Source organism: Bubalus bubalis, chromosome 10 (assembly GCF_019923935.1).
Source record: "Bubalus bubalis isolate 160015118507 breed Murrah chromosome 10, NDDB_SH_1, whole genome shotgun sequence".
NCBI classification, from domain to species: Eukaryota; Metazoa; Chordata; class Mammalia; order Artiodactyla; family Bovidae; genus Bubalus; species Bubalus bubalis.
This window is the reverse complement of record NC_059166.1, coordinates 65,132,197-65,151,347: the sequence shown is the minus strand read 5'-3', so window position 1 is coordinate 65,151,347 and position 19,151 is coordinate 65,132,197. Positions and strand designations below refer to the sequence as shown.

The 19,151-nt window shown below is 37.1% G+C and overlaps 1 protein-coding gene across 8 annotated transcripts in view; it reads left to right on the top strand.

Annotated features, from left to right (window-relative positions):
- REV3L (REV3 like, DNA directed polymerase zeta catalytic subunit) overlaps positions 1-19,151 on the top strand; it is a 175,455-nt gene that overhangs the window by 119,455 nt on the left and 36,849 nt on the right. For all 8 annotated transcript variants that reach the window (XM_025295022.3, XM_025295024.3, XM_025295025.3 and 5 more), the window contains 3 exons: positions 4,279-4,394; positions 7,184-7,302; positions 16,505-16,623. In XM_025295022.3, the coding sequence (XP_025150807.3) occupies positions 4,279-4,394; positions 7,184-7,302; positions 16,505-16,623 (354 nt within the window). The remainder of the gene's footprint in view (positions 1-4,278; positions 4,395-7,183; positions 7,303-16,504; positions 16,624-19,151) is intronic.

Below are 19,151 nucleotides of genomic sequence, written 5' to 3'. Positions count from 1 at the left end.
TAAAATACAGTGCTAGGTGCTGAATATAAAACTGAATTAAATACAGATGCATAGTCTCAAAGAGGTTTATTGTCTTTATTTTTTCATTCTTAATATTTACTTCCTCAGGTGGCAAACATGTAAAGTCATGTAAAGTGCTATTAAACAAGTAAAACCAGATCTACTATATTCTTGTCACAGACATTTTTTATCTTTCTCTATTTCCTTGAACTATTACTTATACATTTCCCTAGCCTCCCTAACTTAAACAATTTAAGTTTTGAGCCCTACCTTTTTCTTTTCCCTAGTCCATGCATTCGTCCCTCCTATCCATTTAACCTCAGAATTCGTTTTCAAGATGATTCCTTCTCCTCTCCCGATGCTCGCTGCCACTCCCCAAGTTAGATAGAGCTCTTTCACCTCTCTTCTGTACAGGTCTTAGTGTTATCTGCAATATAAATTGTGAAGCAACTTTTTTCTGCCTAAGCAAATAAAATCATTTTCATGTTTCTGGTGCTCCCTCTCCACAATTTTGTTCTTTACTACCAATTGCATTTACTCAACCTTGTTCTTTCTGTAACTTTCAGAAACCTGGTAGAGTGAATAAAATTTACAAAAATTAAAGAACAAGTCACCAAGATTTTGTTACTGTCACCAAATGTTTTCACAGAAGAAATATGGAATCCTTGGAACTTTGAACTTGAAACAGATATCTTATCAGCTTTGAGAGTCTTGTAAGACCCAACCTCTGGGTCAAAGCATATATACATGATAGATCTGAAAATGTTGAAATGATATAGGTTTTCTAAAAGAACCAAATCTTTAATAAATCTATTAAGAGAAGCATTAAGGGTAACTTTTTGTTTTTTTCAGCAGTCATCTCTGAGCAGTAGTAGTTTACAAGAGACACTTGTTAACTGAGAAAAAATTTGCATAGCTATTAAAAAATAAGTGTATTTAATCAATCTATTAACCATTTACCACAACAGAGCAAGTTGCTGATTGGAAAGAGAATTCTTACAATAATAAGATGTTACATGAGTCAAAGAAATTCAGATGAAGAAATTAGAAGAACTGTGTAACAGTTATAACAGAAGAGCTCTGTAATAATTTGGCATCCTCTTCATGCTTAGAAATGTATATGATAGGTACTCCAGCAACCGTCCAAAGTCTTCTCTTAAGTTCAGAATGCTTGTCGTCGTTTAGTCGCTAAGTCATGTCTGACTCTTTGCAACCCCATGGACTGCAGCATGCCAGCCTTCTCTGTCCTTCATTGTCTCCCAGAGTTTGCTCAGATTCATGTCCATTGAGTCTGTGATGCAATCTAACCATCTCATCCTCTGCCATCCCCTTCTCCTATTGCCTTCAGTCTTTCCCAACATCAGGGTTTTTTCCAGTGAGTCGGCTCTTCACAAAGTATTGGAGCTTCAGCAACAGCCCTTACAGTGAATGTTCAGGGTTGATGTCCTTTAGGATTGATTGGTTTGATCTCCAACAGTATGAAAATGAATGTTCAGAGTTAACTGTGACCAAATTGCAATGCCTGTTCTAAATGAGAAGTATTAAAGCTATCAGCTGTGGGTTCTTTTGTGTGTGTGTGTGTGGGAATCCTTCACATCTCCTATCCTTGATGATCTTTAGAGACGCTGACACTTCTGCCCAAGTTTTTCAAGTTTAGACATTGCATAGTTTTACAGGGAGATGCACTCATCATACAGCTAGTTCATCTTTTCTCTGAGAAGACATTGACATTAATGGAAGAGTTGATGAAGTTGCTATCAACAAAAAGATGTGTTAAGATACTGGATATTATTTTAGAAGACTAACGAGCAGGAATGGTTTTGGGAGACTCTTTTTTTAAGGCTCTAGGACCTTTCTGGACTTCCTTTTAAAGAATCAGTTCAGTTCAGTTCAGTTGCTCAGTTGTGTCCAATTCTTTGCAACCCCATGAATTGCACCACGCCAGGCCTCCCTGTCCATCACCAGCTCCTGGAGTTCACTCAAACTCATGTGCATCGAGTCGGTGATGCCATCCAGCCATCTCATCCTCTGTCATCCCCTTCTCCTCCTGCCCCCAATCCCTCCCAGCCTCAGAGTCTTTTCCAATGAGTTAACTCGCCGCGTGAGGTGGCCAAAGTATTGGAGTTTCAGCTTTAGCATCAGTCAGTCTACACTTAACCTCTGATCTCTGAGCCTGAGTCTTAGCCACATTGTTGCATAATCCTTCGCTTTCTTTAGCTTCTCCACACTTATGTTGTAATCCTGCTCTTTGTTCCAGAATTACCAGCCACATTGCACTTTCTACCAAGAAAACACTTTTATAGGTTGGGGAAAAGGTCCATTTGGCTGTTGTATTAGATTAATAAGTTTTATTAAGTTGTTTTCTCAGAAATTTCTTGTCCTTTTTATATAGAGGAAAGCGTATATGTTATCTTTTTCTTCTAATAAGTTTGAAGGCTACTTTGTAAGTCTGTAGTGTAACAATGGATCAAAAGCAGATCACCAGATACTGAAATTTACATTAGGGAATGTATTTTATAGGGCCCTTAATGAATAGGAAAAATGAAAAGAATATTATTGCAGAGGTTCAAACCTAGTTCTTTTGACATCAGCCACTAAATCCTTCAGGATTAAAAATAAGGAGACATACATGTGATACTCTTATTTTTGTTGTCAAAGTACAAACTAAGGTAATTAAATACCCTTTTAAAGAAAATGGCTGTGGAAGAATGACAGAATATTAGTAAATGGTTCTAAACGTAGATCTGGTCTGTCCATGATGCACTGGACAGATACCATAGATCTGATCTGTGCCACAACTGCAGAGTAGCCAAATGCTGCTTACTGCAGTAGACTGAGAAAATCTTATACTATAGACGTTGGATGATACTTCAAGTGTTAAGTGATATAATCTGGCAGGTTAGTCATTCCATAATTCAGAATGACTTTGAAGGCAGTTACGTGAAACCCAACTTGACAAATTTTTGTGATCTTTTACTCTGCTTTTTGGCTTTTATAAATACTAATACATACAATCAGGGGCTTCCCTGATAGCTCAGCTGGTAAAGAATCTGCCTGCAATGCAGGAGACCCCAGTTTGATACCTGTGTTGGAAAGTTCCCCTGGAGAAGGGATATGCTGCCCACTCCAGTATTCTTGGGCTTCGCTGGTGGCTCAGACAATAAAGAATCCGCCTGCAATGCAGGAGACCTGGGTCCAATCCCTGGGTTGGGAAGATCCCCTGGAGGATGGCATGACACCCCACTTCAGTATTCTTGCCTGGAGAATCCCCATGGACTGAGGAGCCTAGCGGGCTACAGTCCATGGGGTTGCGAAGAGTCAGACATGACTGAATGACTAAGCACAGCACAGTACAACAATCAAAGTTATTTAGGACTTCTGATCTGATAGCATTGCAGTATTTTTTGCTCAAAAGTTTTTGTTCTCCACTTAAGACTATAGTCTTGTCTTGCCCACACAGGTTTCCTATGAAAGTAAATCTTCATGCTATTTTCTTGTGTTCTATAATCAAACTTTTTTTTTATGGTGGTCACTGTGAGTGTCCTCAGAAGTACAAAATGGCTCCTTCTGAGTTAGATGCAGATCGTCAGTTCAGTCTACCAGTGCCACCATGTGACCGCAGCACGCGCATTTTTTGCCTAGTTTTTGCTGTTTAGCTTCCCCACATTAATCTCACCCCTATTAATACTTCATTCTCCCATTAAACTAAGTCTTTCTTAACTTCCTCTTAAGTTTAGAGGCAAACTTGTCATTGTTGAGTCCTTTCTTTATGTGAGGACAAAGTCTTTACTAAAATTGGAGGGAAAAGGAAGAAATTTCCATTTTCTTTCTCAGTATTACAACTGTTTAAGGACAGTAGAGCATAGAGGGGTAGAAAGTGACAACAGAATGACCTGGGAGATCATTTTCAAAATAGTATCCACACATGCCCTCATACTTCACCCCACCCCTGCCCACATTATATCTCAATTTTACCCTCATTCATGCATTTAACTGGTAATGCTTGCCTCCCACCCCAATTTTTAGCAGCCTCTTTCTCAAGTCATATCAAGTAAACACCTCATCTAAGTAGAAACTACTTTTGCTTTACAAAATCAGCTTCAAACTTAGAACTCTAAATGCCCCATTCCTTCCTATATAGAAATTCTATAGGTAAACACTATATCACCCTTTCCCACCTGAGAAATATAATAAAAAATAGGTTTTTAATTTTGTAATTTGTTTAATGAAGAAGCAATCCTTCTGGTTAAAGGTCTCATTTTTTCATTTCTTCTTCAGGTATGATCCTGATATTCTTCTAGGATATGAGATTCAGATGCATTCCTGGGGTTACCTCTTACAGAGAGCGGCTGCACTCAGTGTTGACTTATGCCAGATGATCTCTCGGGTGCCAGGTAGAACACTGCAAATGTTTGTTTGTTCAACTACAGAGCAAATTATGGATAAATAAAGACAAGAGTATTGTTTTAGCCTAATTTTTAATACTAAATTGTGTAAGTTCTAGATATTATCATAACTCCACTATATAAAAATTTAAAAATCAAGAAAAGTGAAAGAAAAATACTGTAATCACTGCTATAGATACCGTTAGTATATCTGTTATTTTCCTTTCAGTCATTTTTCATATACATATGTAGGTCTTTTGGGCTTCCCTACTGGCTGAGTGATAAAGAATCTGCGTGCCAGTGCAGGCAACATGGGTTTGATTCCTGGGTTAGGAAGATCCCCTGGAGAAGGAAATGGCAACTTGCTCCAGTATTCTTTTCCTGGGAAATCCCATGGACAGGGAAGCCTGGTAGGCTACAGTTCATGGGGTCACGAAAGAGTGGGACACAACTTAGTGACTAAAAAACAAACAAACAAAAGAATACAGGTCTTTATTTTTTTATATAACTTTAATCATACATATATCCCATTTTTACCCAGCATTTTAACATAAGTATTTTTCTGCTTTATGAGATATTCTTTATAATCATTATGAAGTACAAAACGTTTCTTTGACTTGGCATACCATAATTTTATTTGTCTGTTTCTATGTTTTATCTATTTGGTGAGGAAGGAGGAGATGGTAGAGAAATACTAACTGTTGTGTTTTTTTGGGGGGGGAGGGTATCAGGCTAAAAAATTACATGAATTTTGAAGTCTGTTCCTCAAAAGTGTTATTCTGATTGAAGAGGGAGACAATAATAACATTCATACCAAAATTAGTTTTTTTTAAAGCATTTTTAAAATTATGTTTTCTTTATAGTTACCAAATTGTTAATAACTTTGTTTTTAAGGCCCCCCCCACCCCCCCCACACACACACAAGTCTGATTAGGACAAAGTAGCATATAGTTCCAGAGGCTTAAAGGTCAAATAGAAGATTAGTAAAACCAATCAAGATACCTCCTGAAAGGGGTTATGAAGTCAACAAAATGTCCAAAGTGTTGGTAAATGGAAAGAGAAGGGTTGAAGCCAGAAGATTCAAGGACAGCAAATATTTTGAGCTTTGCAAAATCTTAGGATAAAAAGATAGCTGCTTTTAGCTTTTCATGGAATTAATTTTTTGGAGCTTCTGTGTCCCTTGAGCGAGGAATAGTGATATATTTCAGTTTTTACATCATTTCGTTGGGGATAGGGTTCTGAACATTGAGAATAGGTAGCATGAGTGTTCAGTGCACTTACTAGTTGATTAATTTGTAACAAGGTATATGACTTCAGAATAATGAATGAAACTTCCTGTCCTTTTAGAACATTCCTGAAACCATTTATGAGGTGGCATGAAACCGTAGAAAGGGCATGATTTAAGTAAGCGTAGTAAAGAGCACTAGTGGTAAACAGCTCATTCTGCAGAAAGATGACCTGGGTTCGAGCCCTGGCCAACAGGATTTGGATGTCCAACAGGATAGGTTACTTAACCTATCGATACTTCAGTTTGTTCATCTGTAAAATGGGGATGTAATGGAACTTATCTCATAGGGTGATTGTAAAATACTGAGAAAGAGGCTGAGAATGTAATAAACATTATGTAGGTGTTAAACTGAAACCTTTTTTTAAATTGATTTATAATATAGTGTTAGTTTCATGCTGTAGAACACAGGAAATTGTACCCATTATCTTGTAATAAACTATAATGGAATATAATCTGCAAACATACTAAATCACTATGCTATACACTTGAAAAAATCTTTTAAGCATTATGTCTCTAAAATAAAGAAGAGTGGTAGGTGTGTCTACATTGTCTTTATAATCAACTAACCCAGGTTTAGAATACTAGTTTTTGTTACTACATGACCTGGGGCAAGATAAAACATTTCTGAGTAGAAAGTATAATTTTTATTTTGCATTATAGTACAAACATAATAAAGTAGCTGTATTAAAATAAAATAATGTTAGTAAAGTTTTTGGACTCAACAGACATTCAAATACCATTGTTCAGTTCAATCGTGTCTGACTGTCTGCGACCCCATGGACTTGCAGCACTCCAGGCTTCCTTGTCCTTCACTATCTCCTGGAGTTTGCTCAATCTGATGTCATTGAGTTGATGAATATACTTGTTATTCCAGAGCCTCTAATCAACAACATTCATTTATACCCAGTGTTATATACTAGAAACACATTTTGATTTCTATTCTAGATATAATTATCACTTAGAAAAACTAAACTCAGAAGTCTATATGCTATAAAAAGTACTCTTCAACTAGTTCTTTATATATAGTTAATAGAATTTCATCCTCAATACAAACATCATTAATTAATGTCAATAAATTTTCAGAGAATTGTTTAGGTTAAAAATTCTACCTTTTTTTTTTGCAGGAGATGACAAGTTTCATAATAAATGTTTTTCATCCAAACACCAAAGAATGGTGTGATATTAGGTATTCATAAAAATAGCACCAGTAATTATCATTTTTAAAGAGAAAAGGATTTATTTTTAAAATACATGTGTGTATATATATGTTTTATTGTTAAAAATATGTACAGTTTTCAGATACATTTATTTCACAAAATTCTTTTATAACTTAGAGGACAGAAAAACCTATCAAAATAATGATTATTCTCTTAAGTCTAATACAAAATAGACTGTGAATTACAGTTAATCCTTAATCTTCATCTTCATTTTTATTATTCTTATTTTCTTATGGTTCTCTTGGAAATTTGATTTCTGTGAGTCCTGATGCAATCTATATTCATTTCTATAGATGACAAAACTGAGAATAGATTTGCAGCCGAAAGAGATGAGTATGGATCAGATGTAATGAGTGAGATAAATATTGTTGGCCGAATTACACTAAATCTTTGGAGAATCATGAGAAATGAGGTAAGATACTTTATCTGAAATTTGGTTTGGAAGTAAGAGATTAGATCAGTGTAATGATTTAATCATTATAGAACATTAGTATAGCTTCCTATGTAGTGTATGCTTCCTTGTGAATTACTTTTATTATACTTAAGCGTTTCAAAAACAAAAACTACTTTCTAAAAGGCAAAGCTATAAAAGTACTTAACTTCATTATTGATGATTTTTTCCCTGTTTCTGTCTAAGCACAAATAGCATTTTCTATGTAAGTCTATAGCTGTCATAAAATGTTATCTTGTATGTATGGAATGTTGTATAATTTCATCACTTTTTGCTCTGAAATCATTTTTACACAAGGCCAGATAAATTCAACTTGGCCTTTTTATTACAGTAAGAAAAATTTAGTGTAGACATGGGAAAGAACTTTTTGAAATTAGGATATTTAAAACCTAGCTGAATTAGAAAGGGACTTCCCTCGTGGCTCAGTGGTAAAGAATCCATTTGCCAATGCAAGAGACATGGGTTTGATCTCTGGGTCAGGGAGAATCCCCTGGAGAAGGAAGTAGCAACCCACTTTAGTATTCTTTCCTGGGAAATCCCATGGGCAGAGGAGCCTATCTGGCTAGTCCATGGGGTCACAAAAGATTTGGACACAACTTAGCAACTCAACAAGAAATACTGGAAAGACAGTACTTGGAAATAGTTAATAGCACATTCCAGTTGGGTCTTTGGAGACCCAGATAAGGAGTTTTGGTAATATGAAACTATCTTACTAATATGCAATCACTCACCAAAAATGTAAGAAAAAAGATATGTACAGTAAATTGGTCTCTTCTCAGATTTTGGACTTAAAATATCAGAGAAAATGTTTATATTTTAAAGAGGATTCTGTTCTTCAGCTACTTCCTTTTGAAACTACATTCTATTTCTATTGTACACTTATTATTTGTTGTGATCTTTTCTGGCTCTTCTAGGTTTATATAAAAATTTGAAGTTCCAGACATGTTCTCTGCAATTCTTTTGGGACCTATCACACAGTAATTCTTCCAGATAAGGAAATACACTCTTTATATCAAATTTAGGTATTCTTGTTTTTAAAAATAATTTTATTTATTCATTATTTATGGCTGGGCTGGGTCTTCTTTGCTGCTCGAGCTTTTCTCTAGTTGCTGTGAGTGAGGGCTACTCTCTAGGTGAGGTGGGAGGGCTTCTCATTATGGTCTCGTTGCAGAGCATGGGCTCTAGGACACAAAGCTGTCAGTAGCTGTGGTATGTGGGCTCAGTAGTTGCGGTTCCCAGGCTCTTAAGCACAAGCTCAGTAGTTGTGGCACGTAGGCTTACTTGCTCTGTAGCATGTGGGATCTTCCCTGACCAGGGATGGAACTTGTGTCTCCTGCATTAGCAGGCAGATTTTTTTTTTTACCACTGAGCCAGCAGGAAAGCCTTCCCATGTTTATTCTCTCTCTGTCCCATAGACCTGAAGTTATACTCACATTTTATCTAATTTGAAAATGTACCATATATTTATCTACTTGAGGATAATTTTATCCTGTTGTCTCTTCTTAAAATATTGTCAGCACAATAATGCCCCAGTGATTTCAAAAATACAGTTGACCCTCAAACAACATAGCTTTGAACTGAACAGATCCACTTATTGGCGAATTTTTTTTCCCCAATAAATACCTACTACAGTATTATACAGTCTGCAGATTGGTTGAATCTGCAATGCAGATATGCAAACATGAAGAGCTAACTGTAAAGTTATACACAGGTTTTTCAACTGTATGAGGGTCAGTGCCCCTAACCCCTGTATTGTTCAAGGGTCAACTGCAATTCCTAGTGACACAGCACAGGATATGAAAGGTACAGAGATTATGATGTATTTGTTTCATATATTCTATTATATATTTCAAACTTTAGTCTCTGATATTGCCTGGAATGAACACATAAGTATATAAACACAAAATTAAATCATCGAGTCTTAGTTTTAGCGATCTTTTCATTCCTGAAGATCCAAAAGGCAGCTCTAACAATTATCAGTTTCTAGCTTAAAAAATCCGGAGAAGGCAATGGCACCCCACTCCAGTACTCTTGCTTGGAAAATCCCATGGACGGAGGAGCCTGGTAGGCTGCAGTCCATGGGGTCGCTAAGAGTCGGACACGACTGAGCAACTTCACTTTCACTTTTCACTTTCCTGCATTGGAGAAGGAAATGGCAACCCACTCCAGTGTTCTTGCCTGGAGAATCCCAGGGACGGGGGAGCATGGTGGGCTGCCGTCTATGGGGTCGCACAGAGTCGGACACGACTGACGTGACTTAGCATAGCATAGCATAGCATAGCTTAAAAAATCACAGTTTAAAGAGTAAGTATTTTTTCAAAGTTCAGGGCTTTCTTTAGTCCTTTCGGAAAATTCAAGGTCAAGGGCTTTCTCTAACTCTAGGCTGAATATATAACATCTCTGCTCTTTTTTTGTATCTGTGAGGAACAACTGTGAGAAAGTTATGAGTAGGGTAATTTATCCCGGTCTCCCCGAACTTTGCTAGATGAGCCAAATTAGATTATCACTTTTTTCTAACCCAAAGTACTCCTGGCAATTTGGAAATTTCCATGAAATTCTGAGTACACTTGTGGGAAGTATTGTCTTATATCTTAAGTTGTACAGAACTTAAAAGGTTATGATTTTGGCCCTAAGAATTTCTTTATATTAGAGGCCCTTGGACTATTTTTTCTGGATCTAAACAGTTCCAGAAGCTCCTTTTTATCTTTATTTCTTTGTATCTCCCTATGGCACTCAGCTATTTCTAACTCTATTATTGTTTTCTTTAGTCTTTGTTTTTAATATATTCTTTATTAAAAATAATTTATATTTTCTATTTTAAAAAAACAGAAGAGTTTGTAAAATGAAAGTGAAACCCCCTTGTTCTTTCTAGAACAACAACAGTTGCACCACCCAGATACAATTTACAGCTGAATGGATATCTTTTTTTTAAATGTTACTTTGGGTTTAAAATTTATTTTATTTTTTTAACATACTATTAATAGTTTTCACTGTCCTACATAACTTTAAAATGGAATTACTGCTATTCCCTCTAGACTCTGAATCCTCAGTAACAAAGTGCCTCTTAATAGTGCTCATGATATACTTGTTGACTGAGTGAATGAAAGAATAAATGACTCTTCCCCCAAAGGATTTTATTTAGAGGACTTCCAGATATCAACTTAATCCAGGCTTTTCAAGAATTTGCAAAGTAGGTTGGAAATAGATCAGTTTCAACAAATATTGAACTGATTCAGTCCAACAGCTATTACAGAATGCCATCTCTAGTGTACAGATCTGGGCAGATCTGTTTTAGATTTAGATCAAGTTAAGTTTTATATCAAATTAAGATTAAGGGTATAGCTGTTTCCTCTATTTTAGCAGGCAGGAAGGCAGACTATCATTGCAGATGTTGTTAGGTGGGTAGATGTGAGGGTGAGAATTTGTGTAAGCTCTCGTCTTGTTGCTTCAGTTTTCTTTTTTCTAATAATTTTTAAATTTTTATTTATTATTGGCTGTGCTGGGTCTTTGTCGCTGCTTGAGCTTTCCTCTAGTTGCAGCGAGCAGGGGTTACTCTTGATTGTGGCATGCAGGTTTCTCGTGGTGGCATCTTCTTGCGGAGCACAGGCTCAATAGTTGTGGAGCATGGAATTAGTTGCTCCACAGCGTGAGGGTTCTCCTCAGGTCAGGGATCAAACCGATGACTCCTGCATTGGCAGGCAAATTCTTTACTACTGAGCCACAAGGGAAGCCCCTGCTTCAGTTTTCTCTCTGAAATAAGAAACACTGTTTTTAGCTAAGAGTGAGCAGTATGGAGGGGCTCTCTGGGTTTGAAGAGAGAAGTGTCATCTAGGGGAATTTGAGAATGGTTAATTAAGAAAATATGAAACTGGAGCCTATTATACAGAGTGAAGTAAGCCAGAAAGAAAAACACCAATACAGTATACTAACACATATATATGGAATTTAGAAAGATGGTAACAATAACCCTGTGTACGAGACAGCAAAAGAGACACTGATGTATAGAACAGTCTTATGGACTCTGTGGGAGAGGGAGAGGGTGGGAAGATTTGGGAGAATGGCATTGAAACATGTAAAATATCATGTATGAAATGAAAAAAAAAAGAAAAGAAAATATAGAAGCTAGGCATTGACTACCCAATTGAGATTTGCATCAGGAAAGTAAAGTGATACCTGCCAACTGTGTTCAGATTCACAGATACAAGTACAGAGTAACAGAGGTTTAGATTTCATCACAGCTTGCAGGCAAAGAATTATGTTTTTACTAAAATTGAATTAATTACAAAGGAATCAAGAGGGGACAGAGAACCAAATGTTAGTGTGAGGTTAGGATTATGGTAATTGACTGTGAAATTGAGCTAGGTTAGGAGCAAAGAGGTCAAGGCACCAAGGGGAGTAAACCAGAAGGAGACAGTGTTAAGAGGATGGATTGCACGAAATTATGGAGAGGATACAATTACTGGTAATCACAGGTCTCAGAGTATGATTGTTGGGTTGGTTAAGGTAATACAGAGGCACTGCTGTGATTTTATCTCAGAGACCTGTCTCCTGGTAGTGGTGTAGAAGGGGAGAAGACCAGAGGTAAGGAAACCAGTAAGAACATTATTGTAGTTCCTCAAATGAAAGTTGACAGTGATATCAGGATTCACAAAACAGTTTAGAGAGTATGCAAGAATTGGATGTACAAAAAGATGAAGATGTGTCGAGAATGATTATCAGGGTTCTGACATAGATGGTTTAAGATCATGTTTAGATGGGAAACTGAATATTAAGAATAATGAGCATGAGATATCCATCATATATCCATGTAAATATACTCAACAGACATTTAAGTAGGAAAGTCCCAATTATGGCATAGAGTCTGAATGAGAGGTACAGCCTTGGAAGTCACGTTAGAGTGTGGATGAGCTCACTGAGAAGTAAATGGAGAGAGCCAGCAGGGTTGATGCAAGCATGTTTTTGTGAATGAAAACATTTTGAGAAACAGAGGAATCAGATGCTAAGGAGTAGTCAGATAATAAGTTCTCTGAGCACATAGAGCATTTTTGAAATGAGTGTGGGTGTGGGCAGTGATGTGTTTGTATACACATACCTCCCATATATATGGTTTTGATAGACCATCTGTCACTGACCCTACAGGCGTATAAGAGCCAAATGAGACATAAATGATATATACATTTAGAGGAAAGACAGATCACTGTTGAGTCTTGGTGCAGAGTGAGAAGTGAGTGGGAAGGATGTACAGAGATGTTCCTGCTGTCAAAGAACACTATGGGAGATAGACTTGTCACCAATAATTGGTGTGTAGTAGGGTGCAGAGTAAGCAGCTGTAACGAAAGAATACCACCTAGCAATGAAGAACGATGGAATATTGTCACACTGAACAGCTGTTGAATCTCAAAGGTAATTTTGACCAAAAGAAACCAGATAAATAATAGTACATGTTAAATGTTTCCATTTAAAGTATGGAAATATGAAGTTACAAAATGAACAAGCCTAGACTATAACTTTGGTGAATACTGAGTGGGAAAGGGCACAAGGCAGCCTTCCAGTGCCCTAGAAATTTCTTCATCTATGTGGCGGTTACATGGATGTATGCATACATTACAATTCATGGGTTCACTATAAATTTGTGTTCAGTTTAGCTCGGTCGTGTCCGACTCTTTGTGACCCCATGGACTGCAGCACGCCAGGCCTCCCTGTCCATCACCAACTCCCAGAGCTTACTCAAACTCATATCCATTGAGTCAGTGATGCCATCCAACCATCTCATCCTCTGTCGTCCCCTTCTCCTCCCACCTTCAATCTTTCCCAGCATCAGGGTCTTTTCCAATGAGTCAGCTCTTGGCATCAGGTGGCCAAATTATTGGAGTTTCAGCTTCAGCATCAGTCCTTCCAATGAATATTCTGGACTGATTTCCTTTAGGATGGACTGGTTGGATCTCCTTGCTGTCCAAGGGAAGACTCTTGAGAGTCTTCTCCAACACCACAGTTCAAAAGCATCAATTCTTTGGCGCTCAGCTTTCTTTATAGTCCAACTCTCACATCCATACATGACTACTGGAAAAACCATAGCCTTGACTAGACAGACCTTTGTTGGCAAAGTAATGTCTCTGCTTTTTAATCTGCTGTCTAGGTTGGTCATAACTTTTCTTCCAAGGAGCAAGCATCTTTTAATTTCATGGCTTCAGTCACCATCTGCAATGGTTTTGGAGCCCCAAAAATAAAGTCTGTCACTCTTTCCATTGTTTCCCCATCTGTTTGCCATTAAGTGATGGGACCTGATGCCATGATCTTAGTTTTCTGAATGTTGAGCTTTAAGCCAACTTTTTCACTCTCCTCTTTCACTTTCATCAAGAGGCTCTTTGGTTCTTCTTTACTTTCTGGCTTAAGGGTGGTGTCATCTGCATATCGGAGGTTATTGATATTTCTCCTGGCAATCTTGATTCCAGCTTGTGCTTCATCCAGCCTGGCATTTCTGTATAAAGTTTATGTCAATCAGAACTTTTAACTGAAGACTTTGGGGAAGTGAGGAACAACTGAGGGAGTAAGGTGGTAGGATAATAGGGCCCAGGCACTTCCTCATTGTCTCCTTCCTCTTTGTCCCTTTCCTCTTTGTTTCCCGGCTCCCCTGCAGTGATTCTCTGATTGCCTCTCCCCATTCTGAAGAATTTGTTTCTGAAGTGACTAACCATTGTATATTGCACATTGACTCTATGAATGGAAAAGTGTAACCATACCTCTTATCAGCCGATTCCTTTATTAGTAAATAAATGGCCAAGGACTACAACACTTTCTTCCTTTATATTAGTTCTGGCTTTGATCTGTTGTACATAGTACATTATTCCAATGTTTAACTCACTTAGATTGCCTTCTAAAACAAATAACAAACTCCTAATTCTTACTTTTAGATTCATATGTCAACTTGTGGAGTAAACCACTCTAAAGATTAGAAACATTCCAAGTATCTTAATTTTAGACTTCATGTTTTCTTTCCTTTAATTTTACTTATAGCTGGGATTATAGCTGAGCATTTTTACACTTTTGTGACACTAATAAGACCCAAAGTAGAGTGGGTGCTACAAGGTTATAATATTTTAGCCTTCATCCAATTTATGAAATAAACTATTTATCTGTTTTAATCTATTTGAAATAAAATCAACTCAGAACATAAGTCTGCCATCTGCCTCAGGTATTATAGACCATTTTCTTTTTTTTTTTTTTTAATTTAATTTTATTTTTAAACTTAACATAACTGTATTAGTTTTGCCAAATATCAAAATGAATCCGCCACAGGTATATATGTGTTCCCCATCCTGAACCCTCCTCCCTCCTCCCTCCCCATCCCATCCCTCTGGGTCGTCCCAGTGCACCAGCCCCAAGCATCCAGTATCGTGCATCGAACCTAGACTGGCAACTTGTTTCATGATATTTTACATGTTTCAATGCCATTCTCCCAAATCTTCCCACCCTCTCCCTCTCTCACAGAGTCCATAAGACTGTTCTATACATCAGTGTCTCTTTTGCTGTCTCGTACACAGGGTTATTGTTACCATCTTTCTAAATTCCATATATATGCGTTAGTATACTGTATTGGTGTTTTTCTTTCTGGCTTACTTCACTCTGTATAATAGGCTCCAGTTTCATGCACCTCATTATATAGACCATTTTCTAAAATTTTATTTAAGTGAAGTTTGAGGTCACAGAATCTCCCAGTTAATCCTTATAGATCAACTTATTACATGGGAGACTTCAAGTCTTCCCATAATGAAAGAGCTGCCAGGTGATTTTTTCTGGAGCGATTTTTTTGCTTGTTATAATGATGATGTATACTCTAGCAGAAGTATTGGTTTGGTCTGAAGTGCTATACTCTGTATTAGGTAATCATGTAACTACCTGAGGTCAGATATTTGGTTCCATTTTCTATGAAACTAAATAGAAAAAAATTTTAAACTAAATTAAAATATTCATTAACATGTACAAGAGTCATTCAAGTATGGGGATTTGATAATGAGTTATTCATTTATTTTTGAGGGACGTACTCCAGGGCAATACCAATTTTTGTAAAAATGGTAGTAATTTACTTCCAAGATAATGTGTTATTATCTGTTTTATACTGGTGACTTTATAATAAATACGCTCATTCCAAAGTTTAAAAGTCTTTGTATCCAAGTGTAAGTTACATACACACAGTCCATGAAATATGCCACATTTTGGTGCTGTTTTTCTGGAGATTGATAGAAATTGTAGATAAAGTGAGGCTAGTTTGGGTCACTGGACTGAGATGAGCTTAACATTCAGTCTCTGTTTTGTACTTGTTGGATTGTAGAGGTAGAAAAGAAAGTATTTGAAGATGGTTATATACAAATGTGAAGTGCTATTTGAACTGTTCCTCACAACCCCAAACTGCCCTAAGAATGGTGACTGCTGATTCCATAATTTTCATTTACAGTGAAATAACTGTCTTTGCCTAGATTGCTGTGTCTTGTAGGTATTTATGAGAGATCATCTAGCTAGAGGTATGTTTTTATGAATTTGGACCCTTTTCCAGTATTCTTTTCCCAGTAACACAGCTTTCACTTACATATTTTGAAGATAAAGAAACATTTCTGCCATTTCTTTATAATCTTTTGCTTTGGGGATGAAATTAAGTGACCCTATAATGTCCATGTATTGGGTCTTAGTACTGATGTAATTCTTGTGAGCAGAATGAATGCCTGCCTTTAACTAGGTAACTCATTCTTGAATCTGTGGGAGCATGTTAATCAGCCTGTCATCCAGGACCAGAAAGTAAGTATGGGAAGAACAGAAAATTAACTTGCTTGAAAATAATCTGTTTGTCAGTATTTTTATTGGCATAGATATAAACAGAAGTGATAAGAACTGGAATCTCTAAAGTAAGTATTATATGACCAAGTTGAATCTTACAGGTCTGATTATTTTTCCAATTAAATGTTAATTTAGTACAAACATTTCTGTCCAGTAGGCAGTGTCTACATAGTTTTAAATTAATTGTGATTAAATTGTAATACAGATTATTTTTACAAGTAGCTTTCATATCATATGAAAAGTTAGAAATAATATTTAGAATCTTTTAGAAACAAATTCGCATGTAAGTATGAGTGTTGTTATAATGGAGTTTTTCTTTTTTTTTTTTTCCTAGGTGGCTCTAAATAACTACACCTTTGAAAATGTGAGCTTTCATGTTCTTCATCAGCGTTTTCCCCTCTTTACTTTTCGAGTCTTATCAGATTGGTTTGATAACAAGACAGATCTATACAGGTAATGTTTTATAACTCTAAAGAGGATAATATCTCTTTTTAAAAATCAATAGTGAAAGTGGAAGTCAGTCAGTTGTGTCCAACTCTTTGTGATCCCATGGACTATACAGTCCATGGAATTCTCTAGGCCAGAATACTGGATTGGATAGCCTTTCCCTTCTCCAGGGGATCTTCCCAACCCAGGGATCAAACCAAGGTCTCCTGCATTGCAGGTGGATTCTTTACCAGCTGAGCCACAAGGGAAGCCCAAGAATACTGGAGTGGGTAGCCTATCCCTTCTCCAGTGAATCTTCTGACCCAGGAATTGAACCGGGGTCTCAGCTGCACTGCAGGCAGATTCTTTACCAGCTGAACTATCAGGGAAGCCCTATTACTGGAGTATAATTTATATACAATAAAATGTACACATTTAAAGTATATTGTGCAGTGACTTTGAAAAATGTATACACCCTGTAATCACTAGCCAAGTCAAGATAAAGAACATTTCTAACACCCAGAAAATTCCCATATACAGCTGTCATTAATCTAACTATTCCTTAACCACCCACATAAGTACAAATTGAATTTCTATTACTATAGATTAGTTTTGCAGTTTTAGAACTTTGTATTATTAGAATTATTTACAGACTACCCTTTTGTGTCTGTCTTCTTTTAAGAAACTCAGCATGTTGAGATTCAACCATGTTGCACAAATCAGAGTTTGTTCCTATTTATGTTACTAAATAATATTCATTTGTATGAGGATATCACAGTTTACCCAGTCACCTGTTGAGGAACAGTTGAGTTGTTTCTGGTCTGAGGCTATTGTGAATAAAACTGTGTGCATACGTTTTCATTTCTCTAGGAATGAAATTGCCAGGTCACATGATTAGCATGTTTAACCTTTTAAGACACTGCTGAATTGTTTTCTTTGCAGTTCTTCTAGTGCAAGACTGCTGGAAACATTCTCTCAGCCTTTATTTATCTAAAAATGTCTTCATCTCCCCCTTATATTTGAATGATATTTTCACTAATTCTGGAGTTGAGAATTCTTTTTCTTTCACTGCTGTAAAGATTTTATTCCCTTTTCCTGTGGCCTTCATTATTTCTGATGAGGAATCAACAGTCATTCTCCTTTTTCCAGTGTATGGATAAGTCAGGCTTAATGAGTGGATGGCTGCTGCTGTTGTTACTCTGTGTAAGGCTCAGAGTGGAGACAGGGGGATTATTCACTTCCGAGGCCCAGAGTTAGTCTTTGAGAGTTCCTGTTCTCCTAGGCCTTGGGGATGAGGCTCCTTCAGCATTCCTACTCGTCCCACGACGGCGATGGACCTCCACTTTGCATCACTGCCAGGTCCTGATCCAAGCAGGTTTCCTGACTCTCCCACAGAGGAAAATGGCTTACACTTCTACTCCTGCCTTTGCAGTGGTATTTCTTTGCCTGAAAGCTATGGTGGGAATGTTCCTTTCCCCTTTCCTAGTGGTAGACAACTGCTGCTTGTTAACTTGGTACAAGGCCCACAGTTCGAACAGGGGAGGTTTCCTGCCCTTCCCTCTAGTGCAACTTTTACTGCCAACCTTCTCCCAGCCACAGATATCTTTGGCATCTCTTCTTTTCCCAAAGATAGTGAATCTCTGCATAAACCCCAAGGATTGGAGAGTTTGCAGCTCAAGGTTTCATACGAGAGATGGGTTGGAGGAAGTTGCAAGGTTTCATCTCTCTGTGCCCTGCCCTAGTGTCTAGGGCTTCCAGTGATTCTAAATAGTCATGCTGGCTCATACATGACCTTTAAGAATTTAATAACATGTTAACTGGTTCCTTCTTACCTGCTTTTATGAGTTGCCTCTCCCTCCTGTTCTCTGCCAAAGATGAAGTACGTTATGCGTCCTGTCTATCCTTCAGTGGGTTTGAAACTATGAAATTTAGTTCACCTGATTCTTTTACAACCTTAACTTACTTTAGGCTTCAGTAAAACTTATGATTATGTATATTATCCAGGTTTTTATCATTGTTAGACTGGAGTTACATGCTTTTGCAGCTTTCTACATCTGAAGCAGAATTACACTTTGCTGGCTGTTTTCAAGTTTTTTTCTTTTTGCCTTTGTTTTCCATAATTTCAGTATGTATATTATACTAGCTGATGGTGTCCCACAGATCCTTGAGGCTCTGTACATTTTTCTTCATTTTTTTTTCTTATGATCTGTCTTTAAGTTTACTAACTTTCTTCTATTGTCACCAATCTGCTGTTAAGAACAACCAGTAAATTTTGTATTTCAGTTATTTTTAGTCCCGCATTCTCATTTGGTTTTTTCTTTTGATAGTTTCTGTATTTGGTAGATTTCCCCATCCACTCATTAAGACTGTATTTTTAACTTTTTGAATATCTTTTCTTTAGATTTTTGGACATACCTTGTAATAGTTTCTAAATTCAGCACCTGACCATCTCTGTATTAGTTTCTGTTGACTGCTTTTTAACTGTGGGTCATGTTTTTTGTTTCTTTGCATGATTATGTAATGGATATTACTGATGTTCTGTTGTACAGATTCTG